Source organism: Bactrocera neohumeralis, chromosome 4 (assembly GCF_024586455.1).
Source record: "Bactrocera neohumeralis isolate Rockhampton chromosome 4, APGP_CSIRO_Bneo_wtdbg2-racon-allhic-juicebox.fasta_v2, whole genome shotgun sequence".
Classification (NCBI taxonomy): Eukaryota; Metazoa; Arthropoda; class Insecta; order Diptera; family Tephritidae; genus Bactrocera; species Bactrocera neohumeralis.
In genome coordinates this window covers 16,322,160-16,338,216 of record NC_065921.1, presented here as the reverse complement: position 1 = coordinate 16,338,216, position 16,057 = coordinate 16,322,160, and the positions used below count along the sequence as shown (strand labels likewise).

At 41.5% G+C, this 16,057-nt stretch overlaps 1 protein-coding gene across 5 annotated transcripts in view; it reads right to left on the bottom strand.

Annotated features, from left to right (window-relative positions):
* Positions 1-883: 883 nt before the first annotated feature.
* The window catches only part of LOC126754764 (apoptosis-stimulating of p53 protein 2), a 145,249-nt gene continuing 130,075 nt past the window's right edge, over positions 884-16,057 (bottom strand). For all 5 annotated transcript variants that reach the window (XM_050466866.1, XM_050466868.1, XM_050466867.1 and 2 more), the window contains 6 exons: positions 13,644-13,911; positions 6,558-6,778; positions 4,052-6,489; positions 3,764-3,981; positions 3,468-3,670; positions 884-1,341 (listed from right to left, as the gene is read on the bottom strand). In XM_050466866.1, the coding sequence (XP_050322823.1) occupies positions 1,297-1,341; positions 3,468-3,670; positions 3,764-3,981; positions 4,052-6,489; positions 6,558-6,778; positions 13,644-13,911 (3,393 nt within the window). In that variant the 3' untranslated portion in view covers positions 884-1,296. The remainder of the gene's footprint in view (positions 1,342-3,467; positions 3,671-3,763; positions 3,982-4,051; positions 6,490-6,557; positions 6,779-13,643; positions 13,912-16,057) is intronic.

The following is a 16,057-nucleotide window of genomic DNA, read 5'->3' as shown; positions in this document are numbered from 1 at the left end:
AAACTTATGGACAAGCCGTAAATTCGGAGAAGTCGACTTTTACACAACTCAGCTGTTATTCGGTCACGGATAGTTTAAAAAGTACCTCCACAGAATGGGAAAAGTCGAAGAGCCGTCATGCATATGCGTTGTACGTTACAGAAGACGACGCTGAATCTACATTCTTTAAATGTGTGCGATGACAACGAGAACGCACCGCTGTAGAAGACCTGGTTGGCCCAATAAGCGCGGAAAAACACAGGAACTATTAAGAAATTCTCAGCAATTTTGACACGACGCGCAAAACAAAAAATCTAACCTCTGGAACTGCAAAGCTTCTAGATTTCTGATACGATTTCTATATTAGCTTGGACAGAAGTTTAGGAGGTGTTCCAGCGTCTCTCTCATGCCTACTTCCCTGCACTTTCTGCATGGACAAGCCGTGCTCTTGCCCGTCCGCTTCGCGTGTGATGCTAAGTAGTAGGTTGAGACCTGTCATTAGACCAACAGCCATGCTGCTGGTTTTCTTAGGTCTTTTGCACATGATCTTGACGATCCTTTCTGGAAATTTTTGGAAATCGCACGAAAATCATTTCTACGAAATTAAAAAGTTTGGAAGCGATATATAATACATAACTGTTTCATGTTTGCTGGTGTAAAATCGAGTAAATAAATAGTGCTTGTGTGTGCTTTTATTTATTACATAATGTTTTTATTGTAAGCTTTAACATTTTATTATTTATAAGTAGCTTATTGCATATTATTAGTGAAATGTATATGAATTTGTTGTGTTTTATTAATTTTTTGCTTTTATTTTTAATTTCCTTATGTGCTTATGCATACATAACATAGCATAATATGTACGATATATACAAATATATATATTATATGTATGTTCGTATGTAATCTATATACATATTTAGGACTTATGTAGAAAACCTTCGAAAACGCTTAAATATCAATGTTGCACATTCTATGGACACTTGCAAGCGACAGCCAGGGAAACGCTGTCATAACATTAAATTAGAAACAGAACTTATGAAATTAATGCGTAAAATTAGCCAAAGTTAATATTAAATTTATAAAATAATAAGTAATCGTATTAAAAATAGTTTGTAAACTACTAACGACCGTTATGCGGCAGCGTGTGCATTATTTTGATTTGCATTCCACACCACAGGGCGCATGTGTGTTTGTAGTCTTCTTCTTCACATGATCTCCGTTATGTCTTGCCAACTATTACAAGTATTTGGAAATGTAGTGTTTTTGTATTAGACGACCCGATTTCTTTTTGCATATATAAAATCGTATTAACTGCTAATCGTTGAAGTTGGATGTCTGCGGTGGCACTCTGGGATAGAGCTGTAATTAAGAGAGAACAGAAAGCGGAAGGGAGTTTATTAGTATGTGGTATGTACTATATATATATATGTATCTACTAGTTTTAGGCACGAAATTCTTTTCATAAAACTTTTTTATTATTATTATTAACATTTAATATTAACACTTGATAGAAAAGACTGTAGGAGCATGAGGGGAAAACTAACTGCTTACTGCCTGTTGGCGACTTAAGATGGGGCTGATGGATCGAGAAGTCTGCTGGAAATGCCTAGAGCAGGACACCAGGGAAACAATGGAGCATCTCCTGTCGCACATGTTCTGCATTGGAAAGACCACTAACCTATAAGCATCTGGGGTTCTGAAAACAGTGAGGTCACTTAAAGAGTCAGTAGATCTAGTGTAAAAATATTGATTGGCATCACTGACGATCGATTTATAGTATCTCGAGTAAACGTACTGATTTAGCTAAAATAATGTATAATAACTCAACTTTAGTGTTGAGCAGTTTAATAGAAGAGCCGAAACCTATATCGTGCATTTCCTCTGACTCCGACTTCATCCTGTCGAAAAGATGAAGCACTTGCGCCTCATCCAGCATAGAAAGCTACCATGGAAGCCCAGCGTTGAGAAGAACGTAATGAAGGCATTGGTTGCCTTATATTTTTGTGCTGGTGCTTTTGGAAAGCGATAGGGTCTATCATCAAAAGTTGTACTTCGGCTTAACTAAATTATAGTTAGCCCAACACTATTGTATGGTGTATAAGTCGGATGGAAAACGCTACAAAGCTAAAAGCTACACTTGCTAAGAAGCCTGAACATGACCAAAGAACGGCTCTCAACGACTCAGGTTTTCTGCGAAATACATCAAAAATATCCTGCCATTTTACACATGGCATCCGTAGACATTACAGTCAGGTGCATTGCTGCGAAGTGCGCTCCAAGGCTCAGGGAAGCTGGGTATTATATGAAGAGTTCCGAATAAGAACACTCTGATATTGCTTCCTCTTTCAACTGCAGCCCTGACAACTTCAATCACTGCATTTTCTCTGCTCATATACGATGGGAGGAAAGAAGTCTGGCTGGAAACGAGGTGCTATGAGCTTTTTCATGGGTGGATCGAAGCTAGAAGAAAAGGTTGAAGAAGGAGTTTTCTGCAAGGAGCTCACCGTAAATCCCATCTTCACGATACTGCAACTTTGTAATATTTTTTCAGGAAGAAGTGAACAACATTGAAGTAACATTGAAGTTGAAGTGACAACATTGTTGTTGTTGGGGGTTTCAGGCAGAATTGACTATTTTTAAGAAAGAAGTAGATGAAGTCAGAGATACTCACTCAAAGAGCAAAGCGGCAATACCAGCGATGAACTCGCTAACTGTGCGCTCGAAGCTAGTAAAGGAGTGTATGTCTCACTAGAAATAGCATCAAGCTACTTCTTGATCAGACTTGGTTGGAAGCTTTGATGGATTAAGAGTAAAAATCTTGCCGGACGGAAGAAGTCAAAGTTGTATGGAAGAATGTGAGGTGGAAACATCCAAGCTATTTCTTCTACGTTGTCCAGTTTTTGCAACACTGAGGTTGAAATATCACGGCAGCCTTAGCTTCGAGGAACCAGGAGTCTTAGCTCAAACTGACATTGGCGGTCTCGACACACTTTGCATAGGCTCAAGTACCTTTGTCGATTTATGAGAGTTTTATGATGAATTATATAGTAATTTTAGGTATCACAATGAACCTGCGTTGTAAGTGAGTTCCCTATTAGAACCGACCTCTTAATCTAACCTAGCCTACTCAATGTAAAGAAAAGAAGAAATAAAACAATCTTAAAAAAGTGACTGACTTTGAGAAACCTCTTTTTTTAAGGTTCAATATTCTAGAGCTCAGGACCACAATAACTAAAACAGTTGCACTTTGGATCGCGCCTTTGACAGAAAAATTACGAAAAAGTCCCAACCAAACATCGAAATTTATGGCCAAAACTTTGAAACATGTGGTAAGTGAATTTACAATAGAAGCTTTTGCCACAAGAGTCTAACTTCGGATATATAGAAATGCTTTACAGCTCGTCTGACTCTCTACAAATCCGTAGGTCGTTAATTAACTGTATTTTTAGGGGTTTTCTTATTTTGCAATAATGAATTTTACTCACCCCCAACAGATTTCTGGGCACATAACCCTCCTCATCGCTCGCATTCTTGGCCCACCACCATTCACTTTCGGCATCGTCGCCCTTACGCAGAATAATCAGACGATCGTTGACTTGAAATGTTAGTTCGTCGCTATTTTGAGCATCATACGAGAATACCGCATACACTTCGCCATTATGAAGTATACCGAGTTTCTCTTGAATACCTACGAGTGGGAGGAAGAGAGAAAGCGAGAGAATATATAAGTTAAATATAATATCTTACATATCGAGCACTCATCAGGCATTCCAGTACTTACTGTATAAATACTCAGAGCAGCCATCGAAACCCTCCTCATCTTCTTCGCATTTCTCCGCCGGTGTTTCATGATCCGACAGCGTCGAGGCGAATAGACAAGCGCCATTTTCGACCAAGAATTTCACCATAGATAAGTTGTTACAGCTGGCGGCGCAATGTAATGGCGTCCAGCCATCGGAATCTTGTGCGTTGACATCGCAGCCAAATTCAACGAGAAATCTGTGGAAGAAGAAAAAGAAAAAAAAGTAAAAAACTAAGTTTCTACATCCTTCAGTCACTAGCTACTCACTTGACTATGTCGAAGTGACCCGCGCAGATGGCGTTGTGCAGTGCGGTGATGCCTTCATCATTGGCCGCGCTGGGATTCGCCACTTGCATTGCGGTCTTCTTCACCAGTTCCAGTTCACCCTCGAGACTGGCGTCCAGCAGTAAGGCGAGCGGATCGAAGCTCACACGACGCGCCAATTTTGGTTTGCCATTGCCGGTGGACGCAGATGATAGTGAAGAAGATGTTGGTGCGCTACCGGTGGATAAGGCGCGTCGCTTCATACCATTTGCATCGGTGGTGGATTCAATGCCGCTCACGCCCTCGCTGTGGTGCTCAATCTTATCCAGCTCGTCTAAGCTGGAGCTCGTCTGCGAATTGCTGTTTGGCGAATGCTGTGACTGTGTCGTTGGCGCACTGGTTGCTGGCGGCGGCACTTGTGGCAGCGAATACTGCGGCAGCTGTTCCGGCGACGAGGCGGCCGATGAAGTGATGCTGCCTGAGACAGTTGAGCGATTACCATTATTGTTGTTATTACTGTTATCTTGCGCATCTTTGCCGCGTTCGCCGCGTTGACTACCATCCGCGGGGTAGAGGAACGATGATGCGGCTGGCATATCCATTTTGCGCGCGGTTTGCAACGGTGGCTTGGGCACATTGCTGCTCAGCTTGAGGCGCGGTTGCTCGCACATGGGTTGCTTGCGTATTGTCAGCGGTTTCGCCTTAATCGGCAGATTATCATTTATATTGAGCGTTTGCAGGCCCTGCGTGGCTTGTTGCAATTCACTTGCCGCGGCTGTTGCTATTGACGCGGCGTGTACGGCGGGCTTTTTCAGCATTGATGTTGCTGGCGTTGTTGTAGCTTGCGCATTTGACGCAGCGCTTGCATTGTGTTCACTCGCGTGCTCTGTGGGCGACATTTTGCTTGGTTTTGGAGGCAGCGCCGGCCGATCTGGGTATGCGGCGTTTGCTGCTGCCGCCGCTGCACTTATTGTTGCAGTCGAGGTGGCTGCCACGACATTGGGCGCAACGCGATTCACCTTAGGACTAATGGGCACCATTTTCGGTATGGAGCTAGTCACCGATGTGGGCGCCACGCTGCTAATTGGCTTACGCGGCGGTATTGCCAGACCGCTGGCTGTATGCGCTTGCAGTGGTTTCGGCTTCGTATGCGCGCCTTCAGCACTTGCTGTGTTCGTTGTTGTTATAGACGTTGTTGCACTCGTGTGCGCCACAGCAGTGGCAAGCGACTTATTGGCAGCGCCCAGCGGCATGCTATGCACAGTCAACTGTTGCTGTTGCTGACTGTGTTTCTCGGTTAGTGCTTCGCTCGCCGCACCTTCGCATCTTCGTTCCAATTCGGTGCGCGCGTCCCTGGAGGCTGCAGTTGCGCTATTCAGTTTGCTAATCAAAACGGTCGCTGAGGTGGAGGAACTGATGCTTTTCGGTATTTTACTGCCGGTGGTTGTAATGGCAGTGGTGGTGGCGGCGCCATTTCCGCTTGTTGAAGCAATCGCTGCCGCTTCCGCAGCACGCGCGGCAGCTTCCGCCGCTTTGGCCGTCTCTGCTGCTTTCTGCAGATCCCGCTTCTTCGGACCCACCTCGGCGTAGATGTGCATCGATGTGTCCACCTCTACGGGTTTCGTTGGTTCCGCGGCCTTGGCGGCAGCCAAAGACGCTGTCAGCATTTTCTTCGCCAACTTTGATTCGTCGCTCTCGCCGCTGAAGAATGTTTGCGCGTTTGCGGTGTTTGTGCCATTGTGAGGCGCGCCGCCTTGTGGACTGTGCGTGGCGGCAGTTATGTTGTGCTTCATGTGTGTCAAATCCTGTATCAGCTGATTTTGCTGATTCGTATTGGCCGTTGCCGCGGCGTGCTTTAGTATATTACCCGCGCCCAAGTAGGCACCGCCAGCCGTCTTGTGCGGCGTGTGTATGTATGGCTCCACCGCGGCGACATTGCCGCGCGGTATGTTTCGATTCTGCTCGCGTGTGATGATATTCGGGAATTTCGAGGCGTTCTGCTGTTGCTGCGTTGTGGTCAACAGATTGTTCGCTTGCTTTTGCAGCAACTGCTGCTTGAGCGCTGCCACACCGCTTGGTTTGTGATGGTGCGCGCTCTGCTGCTGTTGGTTGTAGGCAACATTGATGTGCGGTTTGCTGTATGCCTGCGTCGGCGATGGCTGTGACTGTTGCTGTGACGCGCTTTGTTGAAGCGGCTGATGTTTTTGTTGTTGCTGCTGTTGCTGGTGCTGCTGCTGTTGATGCAGCTCATGCGGTGGTATATGCAGTTGATTTTGATTTTGCGTGTTGTTTTGTATATTGGCGGCCTTCTTGCGTTGCAGGCGCGTCTGTAGCTCATAGATGCGCTGGTCAACGGAGCGCAATTCAGCTTGTCGTTGTTGCAGCGCCTCGCGCTGTAGATGCAGGCGCGCATCCTGCTGCAGCGACAATTGATTGCGATACTGAAAGTGCATTAACATTTTAGTATTTTTGATATTTATTGTTTTATTAGTGCATGTCTTCTACTCACCACCAACTCTCGTCGCAGCTTTTCGAGTTCCCGTGATGCTTGTGGTGGCAGCGGTTGCGCGTTGCCATTATTATTGCCGTTTGATAGCAGGTTTATGGGGCAGCGTCGATCGCGTCGTAAATCTTCTAGCTGTCGTGTGAGCGCTTCCACTTTCGCCACCGCCAAACTAAGCTCTTTCTCCTTCTCGCTGAAGAGCGCACGAATTGAGTCCAGATCGTTGCCTTAAGTAGGAGAGAGTAGAGATTTTTTTATGTATTTTCATTATTTTAAATAAAAAGTGTAATTATTGTAAAAGATATTGCCACCCTATTCTGGCAGGAAAGTGGAGAGATTAGGGTCGTGTGGTTATGATTCAAAAATTTTCCGATCTTATAGAGAGCAAATTTTTTTGAAGAAATAAATTTTAAGTCTTTAACTAATTTTTCTCAGGTAGAAAAAACTTAAAAACAGACACTCCATAAGTCTTCTTTTTAACATTTTGGTTAACTGTATTCCTTCTTAGAATATTAAATTTTGGGCTTTATCTAGAAAATATATGTTATGGGACTGATTTAAAGACACTCTCCATCTGAAGTGTAAGCGGGGATTATATCAAGTTGAGCAAATCTTCTTTGACTTCCAGAAGTGTATAGCACTAGACGGCTTGTCGATCTCTAATATATCTAGAGTAGAAACTTCTTGCGAGGCGGTATCATCTCGTTGAATTTTTGTAACTACATCCATGTAGCTATAGGGTGTAGTTCGTGAGTTCCTCTTCTTCGATGATTATTGCTCACGCGGACGGCTCCAAAAACCTTGTGGATACTAAATAGTTTTTTCGAATGCTGCAAGTCCTATCACATCTTGGTTCGTCAAATGCCAAATATATAACTGCCAACTGTGACATATTTATGTGTGGCCTCCAGACACTTTGTCTTGGCCTCGGTCACGACAAGACCAACTTCTTTCGTTTCTTCCACTAGCCTGCGCTGACGGCTCTGTTGTTAAGGTATATGATGTCAATATCATTTGCGTAACCCTGTACGTTTTTGAAGTAGACAGTGCCACTAGGGAGATTTGAGATATTGAAGTTAAACAACAACATACAAGACAACCGGCCGGTGCTTAAATATGTTGGACCAATATGGTCGCATGGGTGCAGTGAAATGCAGGAAGTTACAGACATTTCAAAACACTGGAGTCTGAACTATTACGAGATGCCTCTTGATGTCATCGAACATCTGCACAGTGGGGCCCATCTCAGTTAAGGAGCATAATGAACTCCTCTCCAGACAGTTTCTGCTGATGTGCTTTCGTAAAAATCATCCTTGCAGTCATCTGCTTAAAGCTGAACCGCCTCGTAAGACCATCAAGAGGACTTTCTTTAACTACATCGACGACATAAGACAATAAGGCGGCCAGACTTCGGACGCAACTAATTTCAGACATGCACTGACTGCCATTCACAGTGGAGCCATAAATACTCCCTCTTACTGGATGGCATACTTGTAGTCAAACTACCACCGATTGTAGACGAAGAGCTCGCAATGTCTCGAGAAACGAGAGTGACTCTTGCGCAGCTTCGTTCTGGATACTGTAGCAGGTTAAGCTCTTACTTATCCAGAATCGACCCCGACATATCAAACATATGTCCGGCATGCAACGAGTCCGCGCATGACTCTGTTTTTCTCTTTGCATGCCCAGCTAAAACTACTCATCTGACACTCCTCTCCCTATATTCAGTTCCCATCGAAACAACACGTTTCCTGCACCTGCCGTTGGATGGCCTCGATTAAAACTTATCTGAACTTTACCAGCCTAACGGAGACGATTATCTACGTTACAACAACAATAACATTAACAAAATATTAAAGCTCAACAAAGTCAAAGCTATAGCTAAAATTTCTATATTGGCTTTTAAGCTAACGACTCTTTAAAGTCTCATATAGATGGCAGATGGACAAACACCTTATTGCCACAATTCGACAATTGATAGGTATAAGAATTCTTCTACTGTTCATTTAAAGTGTATAATTTCAAATCAATGTCCCATAAATTGAGTGGTCTTGTACACTTGTAATCATCCTGTATTTATAAGTAAGTTGGGTTAGGATAGTCTCATAGGCTAATGAGCCACGTGTAGACCAGTTTTGTCCCAGTTATAGCTCCATTATAAAGTGCATGAAGTGTAGTAAGGTTTAGGATGCCTGTGCTTAACGCGAAGTTCAACTCTGACTGACTTTGTGGCCTCATTAACAATATCTCTTCCAATGTCTCATACCGTGGGCCCCCAAATGTTTAAAGCGTAGCCTTGCCAAAGTGGGACAAGTGCGCAAGAGATGCTCCATTGTTTCCCTTGTGTCTTGCTGAACACATTTCCTGTAGTCTTTTCGTTCTGTTAGCTCCATTCATCAGGCGTGTGCCGCCAACAGACTGTGACCAGTGGTTATTCCAGGTATTTAAAAGTGATTTTGCAACAAGTTTTTAGTACCTTTTAATATTCATTTAAGACTTGCAAATAAATAGTCTAAAGTGTCATCCTTTCAATCAATTGTTTATCATAAATGGACTTTTAAAATATAACGGTTAAGCATTAAAAATTCAGCACTATTAAAATGATGCTACTCTCTTTCTCTCTTGTATGCAGATGAGTTAGTGAAACACTCAAACTTTTCGCAAAAGCACTTTGTTTCATAAAAATGAAGCATACACATGCATGCATATTTATATATGTGTATATATATATATATATATACTTCTAAATATACATATATACCTTTATATATAAGCATAGCCTTGCAATTAGAACTTAATGGGACGTATAATTTAATACTTTCAATTTCAACGCTTTCAAGTCACGAACCACAAAATCTAATCACTTTACACATATTCCGTTAGAAACAACAATAGCAACGAGAAAAACAAAAATACATCACAACCGTCTAATTTACATGCGAAAACACGCAAATCTACATATGTGTGAGTGAACTGGCGCACTAGTGTCCACAGCTCGACCCAAGCGCTTACACTTGGTGCCACACTTTTGATCTACACTTGTCGCTATTCGTGTGTGTGTGTGTGCGAGCGTATTATTAATACTACAATATATTAGAAAAGTTTTCACCGTTATTCACTTTGAGCGCCGAACACTCGTCAACCGCCATTAACATTTTAATTAGTTAACAGCTTTGAAGGTATTACGAGCGGGGGGCTGGGGCTGGGACTGGCGCGAGGACGGATTCTGCCCAATTTGTGGCCGAGGCGGAACCCCATAATCCGCCAGCAACCCCACGCTGCTCTAACAGCCAGCTGGTTGAATGGCGCCCGTGCAGCAGCGATGTGGCACGGCTATCATTGGCAGGATAAAGCTCTGCTTAAAATATGTACTCGCATACTCAAGCAAATGTCTTTCACTAATTTCGCTCAAAGTGAACACACACACATACACGCGTATATACATATATATGTTTTTTTGCTAAGGCAAGCGCAGAGCTGACGCAAGCTGGTTAGCTGGCGAGCGGCGCAGCTGTGGAGCTGTGAATGTCGTGCCGGTTATAATCCGCTTAGCAGGGATTTCATGTACCTTAGGATCCCGTTGCTTACCGGTGATGAGGCGGCTGGCGAGGTTGATGAGGTTGACGTGTCCGCAGCAGCATGTCAGGACACATGCCACATGCTGCAGAGACTAAATATATGCTACATATAATTGTGCTTGCAACACGGTCGACGTGGCATGATAAAATGTAAAATTTGACGAGTGGCGTGCTGTTAAGCTCTCAGTTCCGAGTTGAGAGTGTGATTGCGTGCGAGTGTAATAATAAGGCAGGCGCAAGACTAAAGTGGAAGCCTGAGTAGCTGCGCTTTTGCGTGTGTGTGTGTGTGTGTTCGGGAGGAAGCAGCGCGCGCCACTTACAAATCCAATTAGAGTCGCAGAACATGTTGTAAGTAGAACAATGCTTAAGAGTCAGCCAGTCTAATCCTGTGTAGCAAAAATAAAAGTAGTGCCAAGTAACCATGGGATGGGAAGGAAGAGCGAATGTTGATAGAAAGGTGCTTTGTATATACCGAGCACAAAGAAAGGGAGTTAGGAGGGCAAAGAACGGTGCGCGTGATAATTATGTAGAAAGAAATACAGGGTTTTTCAATGAGAGCGCTACAATTTTTTTTTTAAATAAAACAAAAAACGTATTCCTGTGAAAGTACATTTGATGTATGAAACTCGTTTTCTTTTGGATGTCTACTATAGGCACGTTTGCAGAAGTCCATAAACTCAACGCAATATTCGATGGTTTTTAAGCATAAATCGACTAATACTGCTGAAATTTCACGTTCGAAGTTCATCAATAGTCGCTAGCTTGTTGGCACAGACCATAGACTTGACGTAGCTCCACAGGAAATAGACTAACGGCGTCAAATCGCACGACCGAGGCGGCCAATTGACTGGGCCATTTTGTGAGATAATAAGTTCACTAAACTTGGTTTTCAATAAATCGATTGTGACATTCGTTGTATGACTTGTGATGCCGTCCTGTTGGAATCACATATTGTGCAAGTCCATCATATGATGCGATTGCGGCCAAAAATATTCGGTAATCATTGAGCGGTGCCAATACCCATTCACAGCAACGTACCGCTTTTTATCATCACGGAAGAAGTAACCCGCTCATAAAGTTGAGGCCACTGTCTCCGAATTTCGATAGTAAATTTTAATAATTTCGACTCGTTGTTGGGTCGTATATCTTTCCATAATGAAATGGCAAACGTAACTGAAAGGTCGAAAGAACGCGAAAATATAAGTCGTGGGTTGCTGTCCCTATGGGTCTACTTTTGTAGCGTACGTATTGAAAACCCCTTTATGTCGGACTTAAACCTAGGTTGTTGCAGTCTAAGTGTTAGAAGCTTCCATTCCAATAGAGTGAATTCGACGTAACCAGATTTCCACTTGCCAAAAGGCCTTAGCAAGAGTTTTGAACTGCGTTTTGGTGCTACAAAAATAGAAAAAACAATTAGACGAAGCCTGTGTGGTCTTGATCCCAAGATATGTTATACCCAAAATGGTCGGGACTATATAAATGAATATAAGGTAAATAGTATAAGGTGATGAAAAATTACTTGATCAAAACAAATACAATCTAAATTTTAGTGCCAAAAAAGAATCTTCAAATAGCTTTGAGAAATCCTGGGGAGTTTCTTATTCGTAGATCGAACTATCCGAGGGTTTGGATGACCTCCAGTATTCTTCCACATGATAATTCGTCTGAAAGCGCCACTTCTGTTTTCATTGTAAACTGTTTTGTTGTTCTTCAGTAACTGAAATTTTTCGAATAAATCAAGTTTAGGAGTGTTATAGTAATAAGGTTTCATAGAGAAGTATGCATCCACCTTAATAGAAGAGCTGCTATACAAGTCTATAGCTCAAAGCTGGTCAAGGAAAGCATGACCTCATTAGCTGTAGCATTAAGTTACTTACAAATTAAACTTATCTGAGTGCCTGGCTGGGCGCTGGATCAATGGGCCTTGCGCGAACTCAGTAAGCGTTGGTCAGTAAACAGTACTTGTGGGGTTGGAACGGTAAAGGTTCATGGAGCTACTAGCTCCTAGCAAGGTTAACATGACCGCAATAATAAGCATCTTCACTGGTCATAGTCCCATTGGCTATCACGCGATGAGGTTAAAGATTTTGGAGAACGCAACTTGTCAAAGTTACAGGTAAGAAAATGAGGTAGAAACCTGTAAACACTTTTTCCATCACTGTCCAGCTTTTGCCAGACTAAGGTTGAGACATCTCAGTTGTCATACTTTCTACAAACCTGGCGAAGATATTAGGCGCCTTGTAGATTTACGACGGACTTTGTAATCCGTACTTAAAAGTTCTGGGCATTATAAGGGACAAGTGTCTCTAACAGTCCAGGTGGGATTTTTCGGAATTTTGGCAGGCCAGAAACAATCAAGCTTGGGTAGAATTCAACTTAAAGAAAGAAACGCCGCCATTTGGTCAATCTTTGAATTTTGCGGTTGTGGTTCAATGTGCGGAATATATTTTCCAGCAGGTCAGAATCACTTGCAGCAGTGGAGACCCTCCTTTTAGTGCCTTTGTAGCTCGGAAGCAAGTCGAAAAATATTTAAATTTTTTCTTCCGAAATTGTATGGCATATTCTCGATATTATCATTTATATGTGTATTAAAAATAAATCTTAAAAAAATTCTGAAAATTTTAAAGTTCGTTTTTAGTACTCAAAAACATTCTTCTTTAGGCTGTCACACTAGGTTCGTCTCTTAAAGAGTTACAGTAAAATTTAGTTTAATAAAATTTCTGTTCAAGATATTAACCCTTGTTATATCAATGGGATGGAACACTTTAAACCTTGTTTGAGAGAATCTACAAAATTTAAAAGTTTTCGGTCGATTGAAGGTTCAGATGCTCTACAAAAATACACCTTCGAAAATATTAAAGAGTGTCGTCTGAAAGGCAAATTATTGCTCACTCACACAAAAATTCTGTCACAAATATGTTTTTCCTTTCGTAAAGCCATCCGTGGGTACAAAAGTAATCAAATTCAAAAGAATGAAATGGCCGGGTATAAAATTTTCATAACTTTGCAACATGCAAATTACGAAAATCTCACATTGCTTAATATTTATATGAGCGCTCCATTTCACCAAAGCACTGCCAGGCAACAACTGACCAAAGCACTTTTGCGCGTCCAAATTGCCGAAAGCGCTTACACGGAGATTTTCGTGACGCTGCGACTGACATGACGACTCGTTGACGCTTTTAGCCGCTGGTGTTCACCGAAAATGGCTGACTGCTCGCGGCATATGGTTGCATGCCACACACAAGCACACAGTGCTTGTTGTTTGTTGTTGTTGCCGCACTCAACACATAAATGCCAGCCAAAGAGGCAGCGTAAAACAAAACAAGGCTACTTACAGCATGTAAATATGTTTATGACAGCGCAAAATAGCTGCCATTACACACACACGCGCGCACACATAGGCGCGCACTTACAACTGTAAATTCATATTTCATACACATAACATATTACACACACACACACTACTATATAATGGCTGGCTCGACTTTTTCTTGCCTGCTTTAGTACTTACTCAGCGTAACATTGTAAGTCTTCTGTAAGTCCACTTGACCTCGCAGCGCTCTCAGTCGCCGCAATTTGGATTCCTGCGCCTCGACGCGCTCCCGCAAACGTCGCAGGCGCTCACCTTCGGCGCTGGCGACCGCATTCCGCACCTCCTGCGATTTGAGGAAACGCAAGCGCTGCTCCTTGGTGGCCAACAGCTGGTGTTGCGAGTCGATTTGCTGTTGTTGTCGCAATGCCATCGCCCGTAATTCGGCTGATGTCAGCCTGCCAGGCACCTACAACACCAAACCAACATACGCGCACAGGTATACCGCGGCGTTGGGTGTGTGTGAGTTTGTTAATTTCATCAGCAGCGTCGTTGGCGCGGCGGGTGGGGGCCGGTGGCGTTGACGAAGCGCGAATGCGTGAATTCAATTTGAATTTTATTGATGTTGATAGTGATAGTAATGGTGGTGTGGTCGGTGGTAAAGTCGGTGTTGCCGTTGACGTTGTTGTTGTTGACGTTGTTAAGCCCAGATTGGTGCATACACATACAAGTATATGAGAGTGTGTATGTGGAATGCCGTGATAGAGCCATCCATAAAGGCAGCGTTGATGCGTTTCAGGTGAAATGAAAAGAGAGAAGAGCAGAAAATAAATTTGATGAGTTTGCTGTGTGGTAAAATCAAGCACGGCAGGCCGTCTGCCATACAATAAGCTGAGCTGTAATAATAAGCATAAACAGTACGTTTGCTCGCAAGACTCGTAAGCTGCGAGTTAATCAATCACAAGCAATAAATCATAAAAGTAATAAACAGCGGCGTTGAAATTAAGGAATGAGGCGCAATAAAAGCTTTCGGTGCGCACAAAATGCTGACATCTGGGACAGGTTAACTTAAGTGCAACTAAAATTATGCTTAATGTGACAATGGTACAGTGTGTGGACATAATAATGGAAACGTTAATCAAAATTTTTTAAAAAATTGTGTTTTTTTTTTAAATCATAGCTCTGTATAATAATATTAAAAATATACATTTAGTAATGTATGGTAGTGTCAACATGACAGGTTACGGGCAAAATATTGGAAACGTTAAAGGACTTAAATATGACAAATTTTTTGTTATGATAAAGAAAATATTTGGTTTCTTTATTATAATATAAAATTAAAACGAATTTAAAAATTTCCAAAATACAGGGTGCCGACAAAATACTAAAATCACTGAAAATATTTTTATAATATAAAAATTATGTTTTTTCGCATATTGGAATTAAATTTTTTTTAACAAAAACAAAAACAAAAAAAAAACAACGAAATTTTAACTTCGGTTCGGTGGCACGGTTACATAAGATTGTATAGAAGAATTTGAATTTGATCAGTCAGTTTGTATGGCTAATATATGCTATAGACATCCGATCCTAAAAGTTTCCGATATGAAAAATTCCTTCAAAAATTGTAGCGATACCTCGGGCAAAAATCGATAAAGATTTTTAAAGATATTTCGTCAAATAAAAAGTGGAATTTGAAAATTTCGTAAATACAGGGTGCCGACAAAATATTAAAAGCACTGAAAATATATTAATATGAAAATTATGTTTTCTCGCATATTAGAGTTATATATTTTACATTATATATATCAACTCAGTTCGTCGTATATATATTTTATAAGGTGCCCGGCAAACTTAATATCCTTGCAAATTAATATGAATAAATTTTTTTCTATTCTGATTTGAAAAGCTACTTAAAGAATGATGTTATATTTTTTTGACATTTTCTCTTACATATGAATAAGTAGTGCGAAATTCTGAAATACTCAAAGTATTGAAAAAATATGAAAAGTGAAAACACAACCACTCAAACCAATAATAAGAGTTCAATAACAATAATATTGGCCACTCATTACTGCCGTTGTTGTTATGGTTTGAAGTGCAGTTTGCAGTGAAATATTTACGTTTGCAGCACTTTTAAGTGCTTAAGTGGAGTTGCACTGAAATATTGCGCTCATACAGATACGAAATTTTAAGCTATTCGCTGAGGAGCTTATGAAGTGGCACTTCCACCTTAAATGAGAAATCCTGCTCAATTAAGTAATGAAAATTAGCCAAATGATAAATTAATTTTTCGGTTGAATGGAATGAGAGATTTGTGAATGATCTTCCATTAACTTAAATCAATGAAATTACTCTGAAAGCATTTTTTCTCAAATATTGACTCTAAAGCGGATAATAAAGATGTCTTTTAAACATTATCCGATTTAAAATGGCTTATATGAAGTTTGGAAAATGTAGATACTTTCGGATTTGGATTACATATAATTGAAAAAATAAACAAAACTGATAGTATTTTGATTAAAACATTCTAACTTATGATGCTGAACTAATAATAACAAGAAACACAACTAATAGATTTTATTAAAAAAAGTGCTTCAAGATAAATGTCAAGA